This window comes from Solanum tuberosum, unplaced genomic scaffold (genome assembly GCF_000226075.1).
Source record: "Solanum tuberosum cultivar DM 1-3 516 R44 unplaced genomic scaffold, SolTub_3.0 scf00754, whole genome shotgun sequence".
Classification (NCBI taxonomy): Eukaryota; Viridiplantae; Streptophyta; class Magnoliopsida; order Solanales; family Solanaceae; genus Solanum; species Solanum tuberosum.
The window spans coordinates 24917-52061 of NW_006239665.1; the positions used below are offsets into that span (position 1 = coordinate 24917).

General features: G+C 31.8%; 3 protein-coding genes and 1 non-coding gene across 5 annotated transcripts; 2 read left to right on the top strand and 2 right to left on the bottom strand.

The window, feature by feature from the left end:
- Positions 1-129: 129 nt before the first annotated feature.
- On the bottom strand, positions 130-5676 carry LOC102588141 (uncharacterized). Of its 2 annotated transcripts, none has more exons than XM_015305354.1 (6): positions 5591-5676; positions 3773-3993; positions 2147-2373; positions 1924-2022; positions 1174-1507; positions 130-673 (listed from the first exon to the last, which is right to left on the bottom strand). In XM_015305354.1, the coding sequence occupies exons 2-6, from the start codon at positions 3933-3935 to the stop codon at positions 417-419; spliced, it is 1080 nt and encodes a 359-aa protein (XP_015160840.1). In that variant the 5' UTR covers positions 3936-3993; positions 5591-5676; the 3' UTR covers positions 130-416. The 2 variants fall into 2 exon arrangements, with proteins under 2 accessions (XP_015160840.1, XP_006367296.1); XM_006367234.2 differs by having other exon boundaries at positions 1924-2070; positions 5591-5675.
- Positions 5677-14187: 8511 nt separating this feature from the next.
- On the top strand, positions 14188-19632 carry LOC102588464 (methyltransferase-like protein 2). Its single transcript, XM_006367235.2, has 11 exons — positions 14188-14603; positions 15060-15288; positions 15601-15740; positions 16007-16040; positions 16265-16340; positions 16719-16896; positions 17058-17147; positions 17222-17321; positions 17543-17767; positions 17975-18033; positions 19324-19632. Exons 1-9 carry the CDS (start codon positions 14343-14345, stop codon positions 17692-17694), a joined length of 1260 nt encoding a protein of 419 aa, XP_006367297.1. The 5' UTR covers positions 14188-14342; the 3' UTR covers positions 17695-17767; positions 17975-18033; positions 19324-19632.
- Positions 19633-20261: 629 nt separating this feature from the next.
- TRNAD-GUC (transfer RNA aspartic acid (anticodon GUC)) lies at positions 20262-20333 on the top strand. The gene has a single exon. It is a non-coding gene; the product is annotated as a tRNA-Asp (tRNA).
- A 2037-nt stretch (positions 20334-22370) lies between these two features.
- On the bottom strand, positions 22371-23689 carry LOC102589012 (geranylgeranyl pyrophosphate synthase, chloroplastic-like). Its single transcript, XM_006367237.2, has one exon. The coding sequence runs from the start codon at positions 23629-23631 to the stop codon at positions 22504-22506; it is 1128 nt and encodes a 375-aa protein (XP_006367299.1). The 5' UTR covers positions 23632-23689; the 3' UTR covers positions 22371-22503.
- Positions 23690-27145: the final 3456 nt, after the last annotated feature.

Consider the following 27145-nt stretch of genomic DNA (forward strand, 5'->3'; position numbering starts at 1 on the left):
AATCGCTCCTTGTCAAGGAGCATTTACTCTTTTTTTTGTGCGAATCCAGAGTTTGTCCTGCTCCAATGCACCACCAGACACCAAGAGGGATATCAGGAGAAAAAGAAAATCATTTGAAGAGCTATAAAATTATAAAAAGTACTCTAATGTTGGTCTCTTAATATTACAAATGAGTAATGTTCCAATTTTTCATCTGTATTAAAGAGAATTACTTTCCTATTCTAAATCTTAAACTTATCATAAAGCTTAAAATTTGGTCTAATGCAAAAATATCAAATACACACCCACCTTCTCCTCTTTTTTCTTTTTTTTGGGTTAAACTCTTTTTTTTTTTTTTTTGGTTAAACTACTGTTCTAGGCTGCTTGCATGTGTTTATCAACTACTAGTGAAAGTTGTAACAGCAAGGATCTAGAAACTAGAAAGGCATAAAACACAGGAACTTCATGAGCTTCTTCGAACGTTTTGCCTCCCTTCTAGCTGCACGTCCAGGTTCATCACAGCTGCTGTTACTGCTGCTGGAAGATGTTGTCGCTCTACGAGCATGTGATGGACCTTCATCCGTACGCTCAGCCTTCAGCTTCTTAGCAGCCTGATCTTGAGATTTGGATTTGTAAATATCCGGAGCTTGTTGAGTTTCTTTGGCTTTAGCGTCACTCCCTTTAATTAGAAACCCTGCCAAGCAATGCCGATATAGAGGTTTAAGAGAAATAGTAGAATTGGATGCGCGCAATACAAGTAGAATAATGAAGGAAGAGTGGCACATTCAGTCAGTGATTACAAGAAAAAAATCGACGCCAAGCACAACAGACTATTACAAGTAGGCCAAGCACAATCCTGTTTTGTTGTGTACTTCCCAAGCAAAAACTATATGCTGGCATAGTAAAGTACAATACCCTGTAGTGATTCTTTCTTTTATGTTCCCACTCTCTCGCGGTAAAAAGAATACGAGACAGTTTTCATTATTCCAATGTCCAGATGAATCAAAGAATAAGTTTTACTCTAAACATTCATGTGTTTCTTCCAAATGTCAAATCTCTTTCAATTTGGTGTTCATGATTCGAACGAATTAGTTCTTCATGATAATTGGCTAAAAGATAGATTGTTGAACAAGTTCATCACAATTGAGTGTTTTATGAATACTATAGAAGTTGAGGGCGAAGACGTTTACTTACCTAAAGGTCCAGGCTGCACAACTACATCATTTGCTATTTGACACATCATTATGGAATGATTGCTGGTCGAACCTTTTCCACTCAAATCTTCCTTCTTCTCATCATCCAGTTCCGCAAGAAGTGCCCGAGAGTTGAAAAATTCATCAGATGCGAAGCTCTGGCGACTTGTATTCTCCGAACTAGACGAATCATGTGATGCTCCATCAATAAGATCATCCAATTCCAGGTAGTCCCCTCGTATAATGCAATCTATCTCAGCTTCTTTATCATCAACAAACTGATCTATCGATTTGTCAACAAGTGATGACCCAGCCCCTTCTATCTGTCTGTTTACCTGATAAAACTTCCGCAGTCATTAGATGGTTTCGGTGACAGCATACAAACACATTAGTAAACCACATGGAGCGAATCTGAAATTAAGACCCAAGTATGTGAACTACAAACTCGTTTGATCACAAAATTGTGCAATTAAAATGATTTTCTTATCATTAACTAATGCACAATAGTCATCTAGGTACAATATCCTGAATATTCAAAACAAATCCGAGACATTTCTAAACCACAAAGATGAAAAACAGGAAAATAGAGTTGAACTCAAGCTCATTGAAAACTTGGCCAATGACTTTGTTATTCCCCACAAGACAATCTACACCGACATACACAACCATATAACAACAAAACTATGTTAAAGCTAGTTGGATATTAGCAGGATGGAAGTACTAGTGAGAAAGGAGAAGAAGTAGCACAAACCTGGGGTTCAGCAATTGAACGTTGCCCATCGTTACCGCTAGTGTCTGGGTTAGCTGATGGGATCAAGCTAAAATAGCCCAATAGGTGACGTACTTCGTCTTGCTCTGCACCATTCCACAAACCAAAAAATCTACAAAGTGTAGACTCCTGCAAAATATCCAACCAAACCATTAGTTCACCTGCGTAAAGATTGGAATATAGGAAAGATGGTAGTAAAGATTACCTGTGACTTGGTCAGATCATGCTTCCCTTTCGGTGTTACTTTATACTCATGCATTATACAGACAGTTTTCTGTTCGATAGAGGCTTGGACTAGAAAGAATTCAAAAGTGGTTCTCCACCCACTGATGTCAGAATTTGCAAATATTTCACAGGCTGAATCTTTTACTCTCCAGAGTCCATATTCCGTCGATTTTTGCTCAGTTTTTCTTACTAGGAACCATGCTCCATCTATGTGTATCATGAATGGTTAGTAAGAAAACAGATGAAAGCTGCCTCAAAGTAAATTGATTATAAAATGCAATCACCAAAAAAAAATACGAACCATTTTGTCAACAATGTAAAAGAAGAGAGACAGAAAACATGTGTACTCAACAACTAAAACAAGAGAAGGAAAACATATGATATTGATCTAACCACCACCGTTTTCCTCCTGTTGCTAAAAGGAGAAGAATGATATCAGGTGAAAAGAATAAATGATAAATATATCCAAAAAGAATAATGTTAAGTGTCCGAAGTACAACAACATGCGTAGTGAAATCCTACAAGTGGGGTTTGGGGAGAGTAGAGTGTACGCAGACCTTACCACTACCCCGTGGAGGTAGAGAGGTTGTTTCCGAAAGACTCTCGGCTTAAGTGCAACAAATCCAAGTAAAAGAAGAAGAAAAAAGTGAAGCAAGCATAGCAATTAATAAGGAAAGCAGTGCATAGCCTACAAGAAAAAAACAATAACAACAACAAAATAATGTGATAATCAAAACACAATAAACAACACATGATGATAAATATCAAAGGCAAGAACTACAAGAATACGACTAGTACTAAAATAGACATCAACAAGCCTAAATCTTCGAGCATCAAGACAACACTCCACTGCCTACTAACTTTCTACCCTAATAGCGAACTCCACGCCCTCCTATCTAAAGTCCGAAGTGGTTTTGTGTGATACATTCGTTCTGCAGAAAGAAACATGAGGGAAATAGTGATACAAGACCTGTCTTCTGCTATGACCAACTACTTAGCTAGATCAGTTTCAATGCCCAGAACTTATACTAAATAGCACCTCCGAAGGTTGTTGTTCTATAACTTTACATTATTAAGTTATCATCTTGAAATAGAAGGTTCTCTGTTAAAGGTTCATAAAGTCACATTTTCTATCAAACACACTTAGAAGTATTAAAGATCGCCGGTCTAGTACTTCACCATTGACTTCAATCCAACACGTTTTATCCTTTTCTCAACAAGCTCTATTAATTTATCATCTTGAAATAGAAGGTTGTCTTTTAAAGGTTCATAAAGTCACATTTTCTATCAAACACACTTAGAAGTACTAAAGATCACGATCTGGTACTTCACAATCGACTTCAATCCAACACATTTTATCCTTTTCTCAACATGCTCTATCAAAGGAATAGTAAATGAAATTAGGCGTTAATTAAGATCCCTATACTCCTTCCTTTAAAAGCAAATCAAGTTTCAGATTTCCTAATTGGATACAGCCATTTGAACACAGAATAGGCGATAAAACAAACTCTTCTGCAAACAGGACAGCAGTTTTTTAACACAGAATCTACGAACATCATTTGATTGATGAATGGACAGTAAACCAATAATTAAACTTGATGTTTACCTGGCAAATTTGAAGGATCATACTTATAGGGATTATCCTCAATCACATCATCAGGGATGGGCGATCCACGGTTAATCTGGTTGAGGACCAAAAAGATTTCATCATCAGTCCCATAGGAACTCATCAAACCTGGAGGTGGAGCTGACGGAGACAGAGGACGCATGGTAGACAGATGATGAAATAGATCAAAGCCGGAAAAGCTAGCGGTCCGATCTACTTCTCTGTTAAATCAGAGAAAGAGAGTAAATAAGACAAAGGCACAAACAATGACAGCTACCACATAACCAGGACTTAAATTCCGCAACGACTTTCTGTATAACAACAATCATTAAAGAAGAAGAAAAATCCAAAAGATCATTCAACAGATTTATCAGATATAACTTTTAATTACCCTCTAATTTTTATTTTAAAGAAAATATAAATCTAGACGGATATATCAAATGTGCTTCATAATCTAAAGATAGATTACTGTAAAACTTAAGTGTAACGGTAAATACAGAAGAGCAGAGTTAAGGTGTCATTGAAGACATAAAACTGAACAAGTTTGATCAATTCTTGATCATCAAACATGTTCATAAGTGCCATGTAAAGGAAATGAACCAAAAGCTCAAAGTCATTTCAATCAGCCCACTCAATTAACTTACCAGATTCATCGGAAAATGTTTGAACAAAATTAGAAACTAATGATGATAACTCTAAATGGATAGATATCTAGGCTGTAAACTTCACCAATTAAGAAATCAGCCTGTTTATTTTCAGAGGTAGCTTTCACCAACTTTAACAACAACAACATACTCAGTGTTGCGGTGTATGAAGACTTTACCCTTACTTCAGAGGTAGAGAGATTGTTTCCGATAGACCCTTGGCTCAAGGAAAAGCAGTCCAAAGCATTCTAGAAAAAGAAGTAACGGAAGTACAAGAAACAACACATAATAACAAAAACAGCAGAAGGAAAAACAGTCAAAGCATTCCAGAAAAAGAAGTAACGGAAGTACAAGAAATAACAGATAATAACAATAACAGCAGAAGGAAAAACAGTCAAACCATTCCAGAAAAAGAACAAGAAACAATATATAATACCAAAAACAACAGATAGTAACAGTAACAGAACAGAAACTACAACGAAACAATACTATAGTTTCATCAACTTCAAATGATAACTAAAACTGCATCCAACATTAGCCCATTGACTAAGCCTTGACTAGAAAAAAGACCTTCAAAATCTCATACTGGATATCATATACACATAATTGGAAAACCACAAAAACAACAATCATTAGAAAAAGAACAAATTACAAACTATTCAGACATGATCACCGCGAAAACAAGAAAAAAATAATACCAAAAACAACAGATAGTAACAGTAACAGAACAGAAACTACAACGAAACAATACGATGGTTTCATCAACTTCAAATGATAACTAAAACAGCATCCAACATTAGCCCATTGACTAAGCCTTGACTTGAAAAAAACCTTCAAAATCTCAAACTGGATATCATATACACATAATTGGAAAACCATCAAAACAACAATCATTAGAAAAAGAACAAATTATTCAGACATGATCAAATCCACAAAACAATGATCAACAAGAGGGCAAAAGCAATTCAAAATGGAAAATTCAGAATTCCTTGAAGAATTGGACAAGCAAAATCACAATTGAACACAAAAAAAAATGACAAATGAAGAAACAAACAGCATTATCCATCAATATGGAAACTTTTTAAGTAAAAAAAAACAAAAAGAGAAAGCTACATAATTGAGTAACAAGAACATAATTATTGGTAAAAATAAGCAAGAAATCTAAAAATCTAACCTTTCTTGATGACTTTCTCTCTCTACACTTTCTAATTGAGTTATAAGTAATTTTGTTTGATTTTTGCTTAACCACTAATGGGAACTTTTTATAGAGGGGTCTGTAGTGGGATTTGTTAGTGTGACCAAGGTCAGTTAATTGTTCACCCTCACAGTTACCACTTTCTACTACTACCACTCTCCTAGCTTACTCATCTAACTTGGTGACTTTATGATCGTGGTGTTCGGATCAACTTTCATGCATTTTGATTAATTTCATAAAATAATTATCACTGTATATCAGCAACAAGTATCAGGTAACTCTGTTCAGCAAAGTTAGGATGAATGGAAAGAATTGCCTAGTGTTTTTTGTCTCTCCTGAATTTTGAACCTAAGAACTTGACCATTTCATTGACCGCTAGGTCACCTAACCTTAGGTGTTCTTTACTCTTAAATCATAAATTTTGGATTTGAACTCCATTAGAAAATATTTAACCTAAACTTTTTGTCCATTCGAATTTAGCCAACCTCAATACAGTTTGTAGACACTAGGATAAGAAATCGGACAATATGGAATTTAAGCTTGAAAGAAAAATAATTGATACTTATGATTTAAAAACAAGTCATTAATAAATAAAAAGTGTAAAAGCAAAAAGGAGATGTGACATAAAATGAGACGGAGAAAATATTGAGTTTATGAATTTTTTGGCTTTGATTTTGACCTTTGATCTTTGGTACACTGAATAATGAAATATTTCATAATTAAATTTTGGTTTATTTTATTTCATCCTATTTTATCCGACTTGATATTATTTTATTTCGAGAATTCAAACGTGGACCACTGTGATTGGTCTGATCACATGAAGGGTGTATTAGGCGTGTGGACCCTATCTGGTACAGTAATCTGAGTCAGCAATGGCGGGTACTTCTAAGAAGGTTCCTTTTTGCTGTTAATTTTTTTTGCCTTGAGAAATCCGGCTTGGCCAGACATTCACTTTTATTACGCAATGTGCTTATGCTTGGCTGATGCCATTTTTCCGCGCTCGTAAGATTATATTAGATATGTTGTTGTTGTATAACGCGAATTTCATGTTATGGATGTTTAAAGATTAACGTATAGATCATACGTTATAGTAATTGTAAAAGATTTTTCACGTCTTATAATTATTTTAATTGAGAGAGTTTGTTGTGAACTATGATGACTCCATAAGGATCAGTATATTAGACATGACAAATTAGACTAATTCAACTGATATTATTGAACCAAATAAAATGTCGTAGTGTTCTATTTGTGATCTAGACCTAGTTAGTTATTCAAATTTAATAATATAGTTAAGGATGTAGATAATATTTGGTTAGCGTTAGAAAAAATCAGTAATAGGTTAACATTATGTTTGGATCATTGTTACTCATTGTATTGTATTGTATCGTTACCATACCTATAATGTTTGTTTTGATTGTTACTTAAAATGTATTGTATTGTATTGTATTGTTAAATTTCGTTGTTATGTAACAATGAAAACTTCCATTTTATGGAACAACCAATTTGGTGTGTTCCCATTGTTACTTAATTTCTTTTTCCAATCATATCCTGGTATAATATTTCATAATACTTTTTTACCCTTTACCCTATATTATTTAATTCTAGTCAAACCTCTTACCCTAGAATAATTAAGGATATTTTAGTAAATTTATAAATTACAATACAGTCAAACCAAACAATAAAAATGTTATTAAACATCAACAAACAATACAGTCTAGCCAAACATTGTATCTACCATACAGTACAATACAATAGAGTACAATACAATACAATACATTATGAAACAACAGATAACAATGATCCAAACAGAGTGAAATAGTAAACTCATTATTTGAAAGGTTAAATTGTTTGAATATGAGCTTCACTTGAAATAAAAAAGATTAGTGAAAATCATTGTTCACTCTAAAATATTCCAAATACTATAATTTGAAACGATATTTTGATACTTTTTTAATACTTAAAATATGTTCCCTACCACTTTTCAAGGAAGTGGATTTATATAATTATGGATCCACACTTATTTGAAGAAATTTAAGAGAAAAAAAATTAGAAAGTAGGTGAAGATAAAACGGAAACTCATGTCAAAATCATCTAATTTTTGTTTGGTAGCTGTGATTAGATGTTTGTCCCCTCTCTGGCGATGAATAAGTACATTATTTTCATATAAAATTACTCATAAAAATTTATAAATAATTTTAATTTGCACTTATGTTTAAATATAATGTTAATTTAAAAATATTATTTTAAAAATTTCACAAATTTTATGTCTATACGTCCACTTGTCTAGATACTGCCAAAAAAGATGTAATTGACGGTGCTAAAGGCTTATCAATTTTTCAAAGTGAAAAAAAGGGGTTTGGTGGGGTGGGGGTTGGGATGGGGAAAGGAAGAAACTTTAACTTATTTACACGAAAAAATAGTAATAACAAAAAGAGTTTTGCATAACAAAATGACACAACACAACCAATAAAATCACTTGTGTACCAAAAGTAACTATATATTGGTCTATATCATCCATAAATAAATTATTGGCTAGTTCATTGCTTCTTGACACCAAAAAAGGAAAAAAGTTGGTGATTCATTATTAATAAAAGATCCAATTTTGAAAATGTGGGATAGTTGTTTTTGAATTGACCATGTGGGTTTATCACCTTTCTCAATCACTCAATTTTTACTATAATGTCAATGAGTCAAGATAAGTTATGATTAATGATTTAGTATATGTCATGAACAAGAGATGTATTGTATAATATTTAAGAGGTTGTTTATTTATAAAAATACTTTCTATTTTATTTAGTAGAAAAAAGAGTTTTGAAGGATCCTAGGGATAGTTTTATTATAATTTTTATTATTTTGGGTAAAAATAATTAATCTCAATACTATTATTCTATGATTTGACAAGCGTAATATAATCCCGACGTTGTCATTTAAGCTATACCACAATTTTAGTAATAAAAAGGGGATAAAAGTGAACCAAATGTTTGTCCCAAGACTACTTATGCCAATATACTAAACATTAAATCACTTTGATTTACGAATTAAGATGTTTCGTGATTATAACCGTTAGACTAATTTATTTCGTTTGAAAGGTAAAATAAAATAACACTTGCTCAGATTTAATATCTCACCTTATCATAGGAATCAAATAGAGTATTATGAATTCATTCTTAAATTAATTATAGAATATCCAACCATTATCTATGAACCAAACAACCAACACAAAAGTAAGACCTCTAAATGCCTTCCAATTATTAATTAATAATATATAAAAAAGATTCAATTTAACACAAAAGTAAGACCTCTAAATGCCTTCCAATTATTAATTAATAATATATTAAAAAAATTCAATTTAACACAAAAGTAAGAGCTCTAAATGCCATCCAATTATTAATTAATAATATATAAAAAAGATTCAATTTTGAAAATTTGGGATAGTTGTTTTTCATGAATTGGCCATGTGGTCTTATCACATTTCTTAATCACTCAATTTTTGCTCTAATGTTATGTGTCATTTGTCAATGAGTCATATACACGCACAAGAAGAAAACCACTAAGGGATTTTCTAGTTCGAAGATTGGTTATGCTAACATTTATTAATTTTAATTGACGATTTAATTTGTCGTTTTAAAAAAGACATGTCTAATATAATTTCTAAAATGTTGTTTATTTATAAAAAATACTTTCCACTTTACTTATTAGTAGAAAAAAAGTTTGAAGAATCTCATGAATATTCTTGTCATTTTCATTGTTTTATGTAGGAATAATTAATCCTGATACTATTATTATATGATTTGACATGCATAATATAGTACTGAGCTCTAACGTTGTCATTTAAGTTATACCACAATTAGTAATCAAAAAGAGATAAAGTGAAACTAAAATTTTGTTCTAAGCTATTTATGCTTTTACTGCATATCAAACATTGATTCGTTTCATTCACGGACTAGTATATTTTGTGATTATAATCCTTAGACTAATTTATTCCATTTGAAAGGCAAAATAAAATAACACTTAGTTAGATTTGGCATCTTACATATCCTATGAACCTAATAAAGTATTATGAATTCAGTCTCACATTTAATTATAAATATCCAACCTTTTATCTTATGCACCAAACAACCAACACAAAACTAAAGTAAGACCTCTAAATGCTTTTCTATTATCTACATGTCCCTACATAATATGTTTTTTTTAATACCTTGATGTTTGGTCCATTATTATTTTAGGTACTTTGATGTAACATGACGGACTCCTAATCGTCAAACAAAAATATGATTATACTTTGTTATTTAGTAATTACTTCAAAAGGCAAAAGAAATAAAGTAGAAAAAAGTTTGTCATTCGGTTACATGTCTTATTCTTTTGTATAGTGTTGTTTGACCAATGGAATAACGAAATAATAATAACAATGGTCCAAAAAGAATTTTTATATCTATCTTAATTTATGTGATATCGATTGACTTAAATCATTTCATTAAAGATAAAAAAAATATTTAAAACTAGAGTTAGTTTTAATTATAATAAACTATTATTCTTGTTAGATTACATAAAATGAGAAGGAAAAACTAATAATAAAGAGTATAGAGAAGATTTAGATGAAGGAAATGACCATCGTTTTCCTTTTTCTTTATTTTCTTCGAATTAAGAAATTGACCAATTGAAAAGAAAGTTTGTTACCTATATTGAATTGATAAATGACTAAGAAAGAGATTGAAAACAACCTTAATTTATATTCGATAAATTAGTAGATTGATCTACGATCATGAGTTGATAAACGATCAATATAATTATTTGGTCCATTTCACTTCACTTCACGACACCATAAAAAGAAAAATCTTCACCCAATTAGCCTTCCTATGTTAACAAATACCTTTTCTCTTGTCTAAAATCACAACAAACAAGTGAGAGAGATAAAATTTGAATCTATGTTATTCCAAAACGAGTAGTATATTTGATTAATCATAAAAGAAAAATACGTCATTCTCTATTTCTTGAAATCAAGTTTAGTCCTTCTCCTTTTGTAATTTATCGAGAAAATTGATAAATCTCTCGTACTATTTTCAATTCTCTTATATGAAAAAATAAAAAATCTCTATACAAAAGATAAAACTATGATGTAACACAACCAAAAAGAGTTTTGCGTAACAAAATGACACAACACAACCAATAAATCACTTGTGTACTAAAAGTAACTATCTATTGGTCTATATCATCCATAAATAAATTATTGGATAGTTCATTGCTTCTTGACACCAATTGAACAAAAAAAAAGTTGGTGATTCATTATTAATAAAAGATCCAATTTTGAAAATGTGGGATAGTTGTTTTTGAATTGACCATGTGGGCTTATTACCTTTCTCAATCACTCAAATTTTGCTATAATGTCAATGAGTCGAGAGAAGTTATGATTAATGATTTAGTACATGTCATGAACAAGAGATGTATTGTATAATATTTAAGAGGTTGTTTATTTATAAAAATACTTTCTATTTTATTTAGTAGAAAAAAGAGTTTTGAAAGATCCTAGGGATAGTTTTATTGTAATTTTCATTATTTTGGGTAAGAATAATTAATCTCAATACTATTATTCTATGGCCTAACAAGCATAATATAATCTTGACGTTGTCATTTAAGTTATACCACAATTTTAGTAATAAAAAGGGGATAAAAGTGAACCAAATGTTTGTCCCAAGACTACTTATGCCAATATACTAAACATTAGATCACTTTGATTTACGAACTAAAATATTTTGTGATTATAACCGTTAGACTAATTTATTTCGTTTGAAAGGTAAAATAAAATAACACTTGCTCAGATTTAATATCTCACCTTATCCTAGGAATCAAATAGAGTATTATGAATTCATTCTTAAATTAATTATAGAATATCCAACCATTATCTATGAACCAAACAACCAACACAAAAGTAAGACCTCTAAATGCCTTCCAATTATTAATTAATAATATATTAAAAAAATTCAATTTAACACAAAAGTAAGAGCTCTAAATGCCATCCAATTATTAATTAATAATATATAAAAAAGATTCAATTTTGAAAATTTGGGATAGTTGTTTTTCATGAATTGGCCATGTGGTCTTATCACATTTCTTAATCACTCAATTTTTGCTCTAATGTTATATGTCATTTGTCAATGAGTCATATACATGCACAAGAAGAAAACCACTAAGGGATTTTCTAGTTCGAAGATTGGTTATGCTAACATTTATTAATTTTAATTGACGATTTAATTTGTCGTTTTAAAAAAGACATGTCTAATATAATTTCTAAAATGTTGTTTATTTATAAAAAATACTTTCCACTTTACTTATTAGTAGAAAAAAAGTTTGAAGAATCTCATGAATATTCTTGTCATTTTCATTGTTTTATGTAGGAATAATTAATCCTGATACTATTATTATATGATTTGACATGCATAATATAGTACTGAGCTCTAACGTTGTCATAATATATAAAAAAAGATACAATTTTGAAAATTTGGGATAGTTGTTTTTCATAAATTGACCATGTGGTCTTATTGCCTTTCCCAATCACTCAATTTTTGCTCTAATGTTATATGTCATTTGTCAATGAGTCATATACATGCACAAGAAGAAAACCACTAAGGGATTTTCTAGTTCAAAGATTGGTTATGCTAAAATTAATTAATTTTAATCAACAATTTAATTTGTTGTTTTAAAAAAGACATGTCTTACATAATTTTTAAAAAAGGTTGTTTATTTATAAAACTACTTTTCACTTTATTTAGTAGAAAAAAAGTTTGAAGAATCTCATGAATAGACTTGTCATTTTCATTGTTTTATGTAGGAATAATTAATCATGATACTATTATTATAGTCTTGAGTTCTAACGTTGTCGTTTAAGTTATACCACGATTAGTAATCAAAAAGAGATAAAGTGAAACTAAAATTTTGTTCTAAGACTATTTATGCTTTTACAACATATCAAACATTGTTAGTTTCATTTATGGACTAATATATTTCATTATTATAATCATTTGACTAATTTATTCTATTTGAAAGGTAAAATAAAATAACACTTAGTTAGATTTGATATTCCACCTTGTTCTATGAACCAAGTATAAAATTTTATAAATTCAATCTCAAATTTAATTATGAAATATCCAACCTTATCTTATGAACCAAACAACTCACACAAAAGTAAGACCTCTAAATGCCTTTTTTTTTTCTTTTTCACCCGGTGTCCGGAGCCCACATTAGAATTCCGATCAAATCGGGATCGTGCACTGCAGGTCCCATTGAGGGTGACGCTCTCAACAAGATTTTCTCCATAGTCAGAACTCGAATCCGAAACCTTTGGTTAAGGGTAAAACACTTTCACCAGTGCACCACAACTCATGTTGATCTCTAAATGCCTTCATATTATCCACATGTCCCTACGTAATATGTTTTTTTTTTCAATGATGTTTGGTCCATTATTATTTTATGTACTTTGATGTAACATAACGGACTCCTAATCGTCAAACAAAAATATGATTATACTTTGGTATTAGTAATTACTTCAAAAGGCAAAAGAAATAAAGTAGAAAAAAGTTTGTCAATTCGGTTACATGTCTTATTCTTTTGTATAGTGTTGTTTGACCAATGGAATAACGAAATAATACTAATATTAATGATCCAAAAAGAAATATTTTACCAGTTTTAGTTTATGTAATATCAATTGACTTAAATCGTTTTATCAAGGATAAAAGAAATTTTGTCAAATTAAATTAGTTTTAACTATAATAAAATATTATTCTTATTAGGACAGATTAAATATAAGTGTCACATAAAATGAGACAAAAGAACTAATGGTCAAAGAGAGTGTATAGAAAGATTTATTTTTTCTTTCATGAAATGGACGGACTAATGATCAAAAAGAGATTAGAATGCATGAAATGACCATCGTTTTCCTTTTTCTTAATTTTCTTCGAATTAAGAAATTGACCAATTGAAAAGGAAGTTTATTACCAATATTGAATTGATAAATGACTAAGAAAGAGATTGAAAATAGCCTTAATCAATATTCGATAGGTTAGCCGTTAGTAGATTGGTCAGCGATCATGAATTGATAAACGATCAATATCACTGTTTAATCTATTTAACTAAATTGAAGCTAGTTGGGATTGAGAATTTTCTTATATAATTTTGCTTCGCTTCACGACACTATAAAAAAAAGTTCTTCACTCAATTAGTCTACCTGCGTTAACAAATACTTTTTTTCTCTTCTCTAAAATCACAACAAACAAGTGAGAGAGATAAAATTTGAATCTATATTACTCTGACTCAAATAATATATTTAATTAATTAAAAAAGAAAAATATGTCCATGTCCATTTCTTGAAACCAAATTTAGTCTCTCTCTTTTATTATTTATCGAGAAAATTGATAAATCTCTCTTATATGAAAAAACAAAAAATCTCTATAAAAAAAAAAACTAGGATGTAATTCATATTCATATCTAATTTTCAATTTTTGTATTGATCTTCTATTAGTATTAGTATTAATTACTGGAAGAAAATAAATAAATAAATAAATAAATAAGAAGTAGGGTCGGGAGGTGAAAAGAAAACATTTTTAGGGACTTTAACGTACATCTAAGAATATATGGGTACCAAAATGCAAATAAACAAACTTTCGCGCTTCCCCCTTCCCCCTTCCCGCCGATATTTGTCCGATGAACCGGAAAGCAGAACAATTCCCCAATTCTGAAGATGGAAGAGAATCAGTTGATGGAATCAGGAGTTTCTGAGCTGAACTCAAATGCCTTCTTCATCGACCCGGTTCGAATCCTCAACCATTCTTATACCCGGTTTAGGGTTTCGCCTTCTACGTATTACTCTCGCTTCTTTGATTCCTTGAACTCAGCACAATCTCCAAAAGCTTCCGAAGATTCTAGAAAAGGAAAACGTAAGAGGAAGAAGAAGATTCAATCTCTCAACGAGCGCGAACAAATCGCCGATCGTCGTCACCAGGTACCATTAAATTTCATGTTTTTTCAAGTTTCATATATGAACTATCATGTGTGTGAGTTTTCTATCTAAAATATCACAATGTTTATCGAAATAACCTCAAATATAAGTTGTTCCTTTTCCTACATGAAGGATGGTGATATTGCAGGTAGAAAAAGGGAACAATTGCTAGCTAAGGTGTGTTTTGATAAATAGTTGATGTTACTTAGGTAGAAAAAGTGAATAACTGATAGCTCGCAAAAATGTGATAATTCAAGTGTGTTTTTGACAAATTAACTCTTAAATTTGACATATAAAAGTTTCTAGTTAATGGTGAGGAGGAAAACTACTGAAAACACAGCTCGCATTACTCCCTGGTCAAGGAATAAAAGTTTCATTTTCAGAAAAGTTTACCTGCTGTATTCAATTTAGAGCAGCTTATTTTCTGTGCATTAAGTGTGACATTTAATTGTATTGAAGGAGGTGAAGCCATTCTTGTTGAAAGCGCATGAAGCTCTGCTCGAAGCTACTGATCTTTTGAAAGTTTTGAGAAATTTGAGGAATGATGTATGTTCTGTGGGGGAATGTAAGGAGTTATCGCAGGAAAGTAGTGAACTTTCCTTTATGGAGCTCGGAGGTGTTTGGCAAGCTCCTTTGTGTGAGATTGTTCTCAATTATCAGCAAGATGATAAAACTTTGCAAAATGGAGGTTTGCTTTACTTTTACAAGAAACTTACAGTTCATTTCAGTTAAAAAAAAAAGAAACTTAGCCCGAATGCTCTCTGACCACTGTGGGGATAGTGAGAGCGGGAATACTGTATGCAGTTTTCCCCTTGCATGTCTGCAAAAGAGACTGTTGCCGCACTTTGAGTCCGTGACCTACTGGTCATCAAGGAACAAGTCACTGTTGTGCCAAGGCTTACTTTTTATCCATTTCAATAAAATCTCAGTAAATTGTTAGCTTATTTCTCATAGTCCTGGGCTGGTTATGTTTTCTAACTGTCTTCTGTGTGGTTTTCAGGTTTTCCGCTTGCTCAGAGTATTGAACAAAAAGTGACCCCTGCATTTAATAATCTTGTTGCCAATGAGGGAAGCTATGATATAGAGGCTGAGCTTTTTAATCACAAGTATATTATTCCCAAAAGGAGTTGTTTTTATATGGTATGATACAAAGCAGATGCTTCTTTAGTTGTTTCATTATTTACTTTATATTGTTGGTTCATGCAAATGAAATTTGATATTTTCGTTTCTGTGAAAGGCTCTTTTATTTTCTCTCATGAAATTTGAAATCCAGAGACCAGAATCATTTGGGTTTACTAACGGCTATCTGTTCTTTTCTTTTTCTGGTTTTGTTTTCTTTAAATCTAATTTATCTGCATGGAATTTCAAATCTGACTTTTGCATTTTATTGGTCTTGTGTCTTGAAGTCTGATATGCAGCAGATTGACAGCTTAATCCCAGGTAATGAGCTATGATCCTTTTGTCTCTGTGTTTGAGCGGGGATCTGCTGTCCAGAGAAAATGCTTATTAAATTCCATTGGATCTGCAATGTCTTGGGAAGTATCCATTTTAAAGGCAGAAATCCTCATTTCCTGCCAAACTTATTACGTAGTTTCATGGTTCGTGCATAAGTTAGAATATGGGAGCCATCTGCTTAAACTCTGATTTGGTGTTTTCTTTTTCAGCTGGTTCTGATTGTGGCTTCAATCTCATAGTTATAGACCCCCCTTGGGAAAATGGCAGTGCTCGTCAGAAAGTGAGGTGTGTGTTAATCCTATCTCTGATTTGTCTCTCTTGTTTCTAGATTTTTAGCTAGCCTTGCCTAGCATTTATTTTCTGGGGTTCCACTTCTGCAAAGTTTTTTTTTTTCCAAAGACTGTCAGTTGAGGAACAATTCATGCCCTGTACACCCTACAGAGTACAGGGAAACGTTTCTCTTTGAATTTTGGGGGTGGGGTAGGCAGTAGATGGACTTAGGAGGGTAGTTGAACAAATATATTGTAAGTGATTTCCTCTGATTGATTAGATTGGGTCAATATTTGTCTGACTAATATATTAGAAGCTGAAACTATTAGGCTTGAAGGTCTGTGTTGTAGATTTCTATAGTTCTATTCAATATGCAACTAAATGTGGTTGCAGGTACCCAACGTTGCCAAACCGATACTTCTTATCTCTCCCCGTCAAGCAACTTTGTCATACCTCTGGAGCACTTGTTGCGTTGTGGGTTACCAACAGGGAGAAGTTGCGAGATTTTGTGGAAAATGATTTATTTCCCAAATGGGGAGTAACATATGCTGCTAGCTTTTACTGGTTGAAGGTATCATGTTTGTCCACAACTCTGAGGTTATCTTTAAGCTACCTTCTATCTGAGAGAGGAGACGGGTAGGGAGAGGGATGAGGAATTTCAAAAACACTGATAAATAGTGTATATTGTCTTAAAAGTATGCGCTTAGGTATCTATGTTGATTTTTGTTACAGGTCAAGGCTAATGGAATGTTGACTGGTGAATTGGATCTCTTTCATCACCGACCATATGAATGTCTTCTCCTAGGTTACTGTGATGGAAAGGTTAGCTTGCCCCATGTCTTGAAGTTGCCTTTGTTAAAGCTTACTCTTTTCTTCACTTTGACATGTCTTTGCAGGATACACATTCTGGGAATTCAACAAGATTGAATCCTATACCAGATAATCGAGTGTTCATTAGTGTTCCTGGTGATTATTCAAGGAAACCCCCCATTGGAGGTAACCTGTAATATATCAAAGCTGCAACCCCTTCTGGTCCTCCTTTGATTTTCCCCCCTTTCGAATAATGTCGTTTTTCCCTTTTTCCCCCTTTTCAGTTGGTTTTTACTTTTCTGGGTTGGGATAGAGGGCAGAGCTAGGGATGACACATTATTGATATTTTCTACTATTTACCGTAAGAATTGTTGTCTTATAATTTTTCTCTTATCCACATGGATTAGAGCTGCTGCTAGATTATGTGCCGGGGTCTATGCCTGCTCGTTGCGTTGAACTATTCGCTAGAGAAATGATAGCTGGCTGGACTTCTTGGGGGAATGAACCTCTTCATTTTCAGGATTCGAGATATTTTGTTAGTAAGACAATGGAAAATTGATGTATCCTGATAAAAACGCCTCTTACTGGGAAGTTTCAGTCCAAACGACATGGCGTCCTGACGATTTCCCTTTGTATGTGGTTTTATCCTTCCTGTTTAAATATCAGCAAAAGATGAAGAGATGTGATTGTTGTACTTCTATCATTTTGCCAAATCACTTTTCTCCGTAATAGTGTTTTTGTTAGATGAAGCTTCATGTGTTATTTTCTTATGTATGGTTCATAAGCTATGCGGATGGACCATCACATTGAGCGGGTCTTACCAGTGTGATTGCTTGCAGGCAGAGAGTATAGACTTCAAGGAAGTTCCTGGTGGCTTGCAATATCATCTGACATTTTGGTGCGTGGATTGGCTTATTATTTAAATTCAGCCTATGAATGTTTTTTCTCTTTACTTTTGAATGTGATGGTTTTTGATATTTTTTCCTTCTTCGTGTTTCTGGGTTGGGGTGTGGTATCCACTTCCTGAATGTCTCTTTGCCTTTAGTATGGCAGTTTAGGCATGCTAAAAGAAGTACAAATGACTTTTGTCTGGTATAATTTCATTTGAACTTTCTTCTCTAGAAACAATCTTTTTCCCAAGTATAATTGTTTGATACCCCAAAATTGCAGAGGTCTGGTTGCAACCACTATGATGAAACTCTACGAAAGATGGAGTACATATTTTCAAGTCAACAACTTTTTGAGTCCCTTGAATGCTTCTTGGTAACCTAGAAATCTCTGTTTTTGTTTCAATTTCTACTGTAAAAAGAAGTTTTGGAGATTGAGAGCAAAAACTGGTTCATGGCTGAGCCTCTGCAATAGTAACCAGAGTTGCCAAGTTCCTCTGATTTTAAAAAGTTGAAACCTAAATCTATTTTTTTTTTAATCTTTGAAAAACTGAAGTTGTTCGAAGTTTTTCATGCTCTAGTTCACAAGTTGCAGTGCACCAAAGGGTGTGGCCTAGTGGTCAAGGAAGTAGGTTTGAGAACCATGAGGTCTCATGTTCAAATCCTAATAGAGTCAAAAACACTAGGTGATTTCTTCCCATCAGTCCTAGCCTTGGACAGAGTTACCACGTACTTATCACTGGTGGGAGGTGAGTGGTATTCTTTGGAATTAGTCTAGCTACGTGCAAGCAGGCCTGGACACCACACTTGTTAAGAAAAAAAGGTTCACAAATTGCAGTTTGAAGACCGTTTAAGTGCACACTAGTGTTTAAGATATGTGAATCTTCTCTCTGTTAAAATCTTTTCAGATTAGTCGTGCTTTAAAACTCAAAATGCATCGTTGGGCGTCACAAAGATTGTAACCCAATCGTGTGCAAGTAACTCAATACCCATTTGGAATGCAATTGTCATAGTTTCTGTATATCTCATTATTGAATATGGCATGCATTTTGGTTGGTAGTGTGTGGAAATTAAATTTTTGGGAAAGCATGATAGAACCTCCACCACTATTAGCCTTGACATCTCTGTATCATATCTTGGGGTTTGGGCATCATGTGTCATGAAATGGAACACTGTGCGACTTTGCGTTATCCATCTTTGCAACTTGATTATTTCTGCAGAATTGTGCTCAATTATGTTGATTGATTGATGTATTGTGCGTATTTCTGATTTCCTTTGATCCATGTTTTATCTCTGTTCAGGAGGGACTTGGGACAAAGTTTAAATCTCATTGTCGATGTTATTGTTAATGACTTTGAACCAACTACTGGAAAGGTCAGGACTCTGGTGTCACTTACTGCGACGTTGAATCATTTATGATTTATCTCACTATTTCAAAGGCAGGCAACAACATTCACCACAGTATTTTGGACTAGCAACTCAAATTCTCTCAAAATGTTGTTATACATTTATGTATAAAAATATATCTTCGATTGTTAGATGTGAAGAAATTTGCTTACACTGGCAAAATCATTTAAGTATAAGAATGAAAATTTTTAAGGTGTTTTACACACGCGAGTTTTAAGCACCTGAAGATTTTAGATTCAATTATTCAGATTTCACAAGTTTGCACTTAAAAGGTTCATTTTCTGTGTCACTGAACCAATAACACTCTTTTAATGGATTCTCACGTCGTATTTCTTATATATCTAATGGATTTTTTCAATTGAAGTATAAGATCCGTGCAAAAGTTATTGAGTTTCTGGGCTAAATCCGCCCCTGGGCCTGCCAATTGTCATTCCTAAGTTTGTATTTATGTGTCTGTCTGACTTTAGCAGCTTCTTGCGAGGATACATCATACTTTGGGACCAAAAAAATCTATCCATTAGATGGGAAAAGTTTGTGTCATATCCATTATGTCGTTTGGATTTCAGATAAGATAACACTCGTACAATTTCATACACTTCATCCGTTTAAAAATACCTAACTGTCGTTTTAGCTTTTTTTCATTTTATTTTAAAATGAATGGTATTTTAGAATTTCAAGAAAGAATTGATCTTATTCTTTCAAAATTACCCTTGTTTAGTTATAATTAACTGTTCTTTGATTAAAAGTAAGTTGGTAAAAATGCTTGAAAATAATGAGTAGTTCTCTTTAAAAGTGGGACAAATATATATAGCTGGACAAGTATAACAACCAGGTCGTTGTAGTATAGTGGTAAGTATTCCCGCCTGTCACGCGGGTGACCCGGGTTCGATCCCCGGCAGCGGCGTTATTTTTTTGAAAAGCATATATTTTAGAGTAATTTAAGGTTTAGCAAACATAAAAATCATATTATATATTGTATTTCGGTATACATAAAAAATATGTATTTTGGTCTATTTATATATTTCAATATACAAATGGGTCCTGCATTTGTATATTTCGGTATACAAATAGGATGGCAAAAAACATGGAATGTTTGTTGTGAATTACAAATAAAAGAAACTATGACTATAACATTTAATTTGAATTCATAGTTTGCTATTTCATCCTATTTTTCCTACATTTTATTCTTCTCGTGTTTAACATACGAGGTTCGATATTTTCATAAAGTTTCTATCAATTCAAATTTGCACTATGTTAAATTCATTTAAGGGATAAACACTTTTTAACATAATTTTTTTCAGAGTATTCTAAACTCGGCGTGAATTATTAGTTTCATCCTTGAACTATTAACAACCTTAAGAACACCTATTTACTTGACTAACTGAATTTAAATACACGCCGATCTTGTAATATGAGTGAAATACACTTCTAAATTCTCGTCAAGTTTAGGAGTGGTTTTCAACACTTCCCTTGTCTTTTTATTAAAAGCATCATGCTCGTAAAAAGTTTGAGACCACTTTCTATGTTATGTGGCAGATCAGAGTTTAGTTAGTCAAGTAGAAAAATATTTTTGAGTCTGTCAATAATTTGATGATGAAACTAATAATCTGCGCATAGTTCAAAAATATCTTTTGTACCTTTTGTTTTTTTTTTGATTATCACTAGCTCAAAATCGATATGATAGTTAAAAGTGGAGGAATTCGATAAAACGAAAACTTTTCCTTAAAAATATCAAAATATAAAGAAATAATCTCATTTTAAAAAGCCGAGTGGAAGGATCTTATCCATTCATGTGCCTCCACCAATGTCATTCAACCCACCACATCCTCATTGTTATTGGTATTGCATGTGATTCAAATTCCATTTCAATTAATTTTTTACTTGTTTTGTACAGACAGCCAATGGTGGTGTTTCATTTTCTACGAGGAACCAAAATTGAATAGAGCACGCATCTAATCACCTTTATCCTTATGTGGTTCATCAATAGTAGTTGAAAATAAAGAGTTGCTAAAGTAAAAAAAAAAAAATAGACGAAAAAAGAATATAAGATAAACAAAATTAAAACAAAGGAAGTAAGGTAGAAAATAAATTGATTCTAATAAAATATTAAACAATCTTGATTGATTTAAGCTGTATCCAAACACAATTATAAAAAGATAGTTTTATTTGTTGTCCAAAGCATTTCATGTTTATACTAAGTTTAGAGAACAATCAAATTCAGAAGTTGTTCGATTGCTAGTTAGGAAGAAATCAGGAAGGAGCAACATGTTCCTTCCTAACTAATACGTACGTGTTGCCTAAGTATCTTCAAGGTAGAAAATATAATAACTAATATATAAGTAATTAAATCATGCATTACTAATACGTGTATGAATGTAACGTAAACAATACTTCAACATAAACATCAGTAAAGTGTTGCTAAAACAGAAAAAAAACTTTCTTTTTAAAATAGATGAAAAAGGAACACATAACAAATAATTAGAACAAAAGAATTAGGTAACGTAGAAAACACAAACATTTTCCACTATAAATGTTAGCTAATTCTAGTAAAACACAAACAACTTACAACAAAGGAAGTAACGTAGAAAACACAAACATTTCCCAATATAAATTTCAACTAATTCTAATAAAACACAAAACAATCTTAATTAATTGGTTATGCAATATCCAAACACAATTATATAATTAAAAAAAGTAGTCTACTCTGTTGTCCAAAGCATTTCACGTTCAAGTTGAGTTTAGAGAAGATTCAAACTCAGAAGTCGTTCAATTGCTACTTATAAATGAGCAACATGTTCCTTCCTAACTAATACATATTGCCCAAAACATCTTCACATTTAAAGTAAAAAATACAATAACTAAAGTATTACTAATAAATGAATGAATGTAATGTAAACATACTTCAACATAAATATTAGTAACTGATTTCACGACTCAAAATCGACTTTATTTATTAATAATATAATAAATCACCTTCATTTTCACTTGATAAATCAAGATTCAAATCACATGATGAAGAACTACATTCATTCAATTACTTCATAAAACTAAAAAATTTCCACAAAAAGAAAATCCTAATTTTGACGATAAGCGATGTAATCAGCTAAAGCAATCAATGGAGCAGCTTTGTGTGAATCAAACGCCGCCAGCTGTTGTTTAGCTTCGCCGTTGAGCTCCGCCGCAAATTCCTTAGCCTTTTCCAATCCCAGCAGCTTTGGATATGTCGTTTTATCCACCGCCAAATCTTTTCCGGCGGTTTTTCCAAGCTCCTCCGACGACTTTGTCACGTCAAGGATATCATCAACTACCTGAAACAATAAACCGATGCATCGGGCAAATCTCCTTAACTTGTCCACTTCTTCATCTGCTCCGCCGCCGAGGATTGCTCCGATTACAACGGAAGCTTCCAGCAACGCTGCCGTTTTGTGTATGTGAATAAATTCGAGCATTTCTAATCCCACATTAGGGTTACCAGTACAAGCTAAATCCGCTACTTGTCCAGCTACTAACCCTTCAGTTCCAACAGATTTCGCCAATTCGGCAACAGCAACGAGGATCCTCGACGGAGAAACTTCGATTGTAGCGGTAGCGAGGTACTCGAATGCGAAAGCAAGGAGCGCATCTCCGGCGAGGACCGCCACATCCTCACCATACACTTTATGATTCGTCGGCTTCCCACGGCGGAGATCGTCGTCATCCATACAGGGCAAATCGTCATGAATGAGAGACATAGTATGTATCATCTCAATAGCACAAGCAGCCGCCATAGCATTCCCCTGGTTTCCCCCAACAAGGTCACAGGCGGCGATACAGAGCATCGGCCGGACTCTCTTCCCGCCGGCGAGAAGCGAATAACGCATTGCTTCATGGATCATAGGTGGGTCTTTTACTATTATAGCCTCATCCAAAGCTTTATTTACTGAAATCGCCTTTTCAGCTACGTAAACCTTGAAATTAAATTCATTCTCCATTTTTGCTCCTTCTTCTTCTTCTTCTTCCTTAACAACTTTCTCATCTTCTCTAGTGGTAGCAATAGCTGAAACAGTTACAGATGAAAATGGTCTATAGGATAAAGTTTGTTTCAAAATTCTTCGATTTTTCAGATTGATTTTCATCATTCCATTTAAGGATTTATAGGGTAAAGATTGATTGATAACTAAACAAGCTTGACCCCATGAATCAACAATATTCATAGATCTCATTTTTTTTCCCCCAAAAAGTAAGCTTAAAAAAATACTAATGCTTATGTATTGATGTTGTTGAAATGGAATGACTTTATAGGGGTGATGAAGTGTTGTTTTCTTAAATGATTCTTAAATTTTTTTCCTTTTTAGCACTTAAAATAATATTTTCTTCATCCTATATTAATTGAACAATTTAATATTTCAACTTACGTGTCCATTTAATTAAATCAAGATATGATTAATTAAAACTTTTTTCAAACTAAGATCACATATTCCAAATTACCAGTCCACTTATTAAATCAAGATATGATTAAATTAAACTTTTTCTAAATAAGATCATATATTTCAAAATTACTTGTCCACAAAATAAATCAAGACATAATTAATTAATGTTTTTCCATTTTATTCCTATGATTAATGCTCTTTGAAAGCCTAAACAAATTTACTTGTTTAAAAAAAAATACTTTCTCTTGTTAAAAAAGAATAACCTATTTATCTTTTGAGTTTATTTGAAAAAGAATGACCTAAGTGAAAACTAAGTGAATAATATAAATGTTGTATTACTAAGAATCAGAGTGCCTTTATAAATAGAAGAAATGAATTATTTACATGTTATTTATCTTACATTCTCATGATTGTCTAATACCTTTAACCAAACACATAATAAAATAGTGCTACATTTTTACCGTATACCTCACACCAAACGACTCCTTAGGGTTTCACCTAAAATTATATTAGCAGATCATTAAAAAAAAGACAATTTAATTGAACATTTATTTTTTAGATCGTCTTAGAGAAAAAAAAATCTACTATCTGCTAATATAATTTTAGGTGGAACCCTAAGGAGTCGTTTGATGTGAGGTATACGGTAAAAATGTAGCACTATTTTATTATGCGTTTGGCTAAAGGTATTAGACAATCATGAGATTATTACATTCTCACAATCATGAGAATGTAAGATAAATAACATACAAATAATTCATTTGATCTATTTATAAAGGCACTCTAATTCTTAGCAATACAACATTTATATTATTCACTTAGTTTAATCATGTTTCATGAAGAAATCAAAGAATTTCTTGAAAATCTTACGAGATCTGTTGATAGTATTCTTGCAATTTGCGGGAACAAAATTACTATATTAATCATTTTTTTATAACAAAAATAATGTATAAAGTATTTATCATATATTTACAAATATAAAATTTAAATCCAAACTTCGTCTTCCTTTACTTCAAAGAGTATAATATAAGCAACTTATTTCATAACACAAAAGTTGTTGATTTCACGACTACAACACGTGGCCTATAAGTTATACAAAAATAATTTACCATTGCTATGAGGCACTCTTTCATACGTCAACTTTCATATAGATATCTTGTTATTGAGTGGTAATGCTATCAACCAATATTTTCATTGAATTAAAAGGCATTACTCCCTTCTTCTTCTTTTTTTTAGGTCGGGTGACTTTCTAAGTATGAAAAAATTATTTAAATAAGTTGAGAAATTTTTTAGGTGAAATATTAATAGTTGAGTGATTTTTGTGGTATATTAAAAAATTGAATGGCTTTTTAAGAAAACTATTATAACTAAGTGACTTTTTGAGTTATAAAATAAAATTGACTAACTTTTCAAGAGAATTACCATAGTTGAGTGACTTTCCATAAGAACTAACCATAATTGAATAACTATATGAAATATTATCTTTTTTTCTTTTTACTAAAAGATATGAACTATTTAGGGATCGTTTGGCGTGAGGAATACAAATAAATACTAAACGGGATTAGCTGGTCAAGGCTTCTCTTGCCCTGCCCTGCCCTGCCCCTCCCCAATTGCCATCCCTAGGTAATCTCCAAAATTTAGGGAGTTAGTTGCAAATTTGCAATTCACTCTTTTTTTTTCCCTTTTATGTATTATTCCGTGTTAACTTTTCTAAAAAGGAAAATTGATGTGTCCATACGTGACCAGAAAAAAATCTTGAAGAATAGCAACACAACAAAGATTAAAAAAAAAAAAACCAAATTAGGAAATAAGAGAAAGTGATATAAAATACAGAGAAAATAGGTCAAAATATGTTCGAATAAAATTCACAAATAATCACTTTTTAGTTCATATAGTTGAAATATAGTCACCAGAAATATAAAATTTTCACAATTTTTTTTTTTTTTTTTATATTATCATATGCCATTTCAACTCAACATTATAATGACTATATTTTAGTTGTAAGGCTGAAAAGTGGCTAGTCCGTGTAAATAATATTAGTGCAATAAACTTTCAAGAACTAATACATTGTTTCTTTGATTAACATTCTATTACACGAAGCAAAGAACAAAAACATTTTTAATTATTTGTACAGTAAAATTATTGATTGAAGGAAAAAAATAATCAAATTTTGAAGTTGAGTAACTTTGCAATCTATTGACTTTTATTCTAATAAAATAATTACTCCTCCATTAAGAAATAGGCTTATTTTTTTCCTTGACACGTAATGAAGTTCTATCCTAAAACTAAAAGTAAACTTAAATACAAAATATAGGGGCAAAGTTGAGCATTAATTTTCTCAAAGAATTTAAACACATGGGATCATTCATTTTATGTTGAAGCTTGGTTAATTATAAAGATAAATTCAAGATAATTTGCTAACGATAAATATATCAATAAACTATTAGTAAAACATACGACAAAATTAGAAAGAGGATAATTTATGAAAAGAGGAAAAACTCTATGAACTTATGAAAAGGATAAGGGATTATATTGCTGACGAATAATTTATCCTGATATCAATGATATAAATTATAATGAATCATACTGTTGGAATTAATAATAACAAGATTATTTAATATATACTTATATTTTATGGCTAGATAAAAATATTTAATTTGTTGGATTAAAACGAAATATAAAATATATCTTTGATTCAAATTAGATAAATCGAAAAATTATTTGAAAAAGGCATATGTCATTTTCAGTGTTTAGATCAAAATTACTAATCATAAAATTATAATTGTGCCAAACGCTATAGTTGGACCACACAAACTTCCTCTGGTACAATATTCACTATAGTAATAATAACAAAAAGAAACCGATATTTCATATTATGTTAGATGATATGATTGCGAAAAATGATTTTTTTAATGATGGTTTATAAGATTAAAGAAAACAATGTCATTTTCAGATCTCTTATTTATTAAAATGAAAATCTCTCATAAAAATTGACAACAACATCAGCTTACCTAGTGAAATTTCACACATAACATAAAGCTATGGATAATTTTATAAAAAAACTACAAAACTAAATCTCCCGATATGTTATATGTAACATCATTTCACCATTACAACTAAAAATATCAAAACCAGTGATACTTTTGGTGGAGATATTTATTATATTTCCAAATTTAGTCCCCAAAAAACAAACCAACTCTAAGAGGCCATTTGGCAAGTAGTTAAGAAACAACTTATTTATATAACCGATTATCAATCGAACTCTAAAAGGTCGTTTGATAGCTAGTTAGAGTTGTGGAAATAGTAGTAA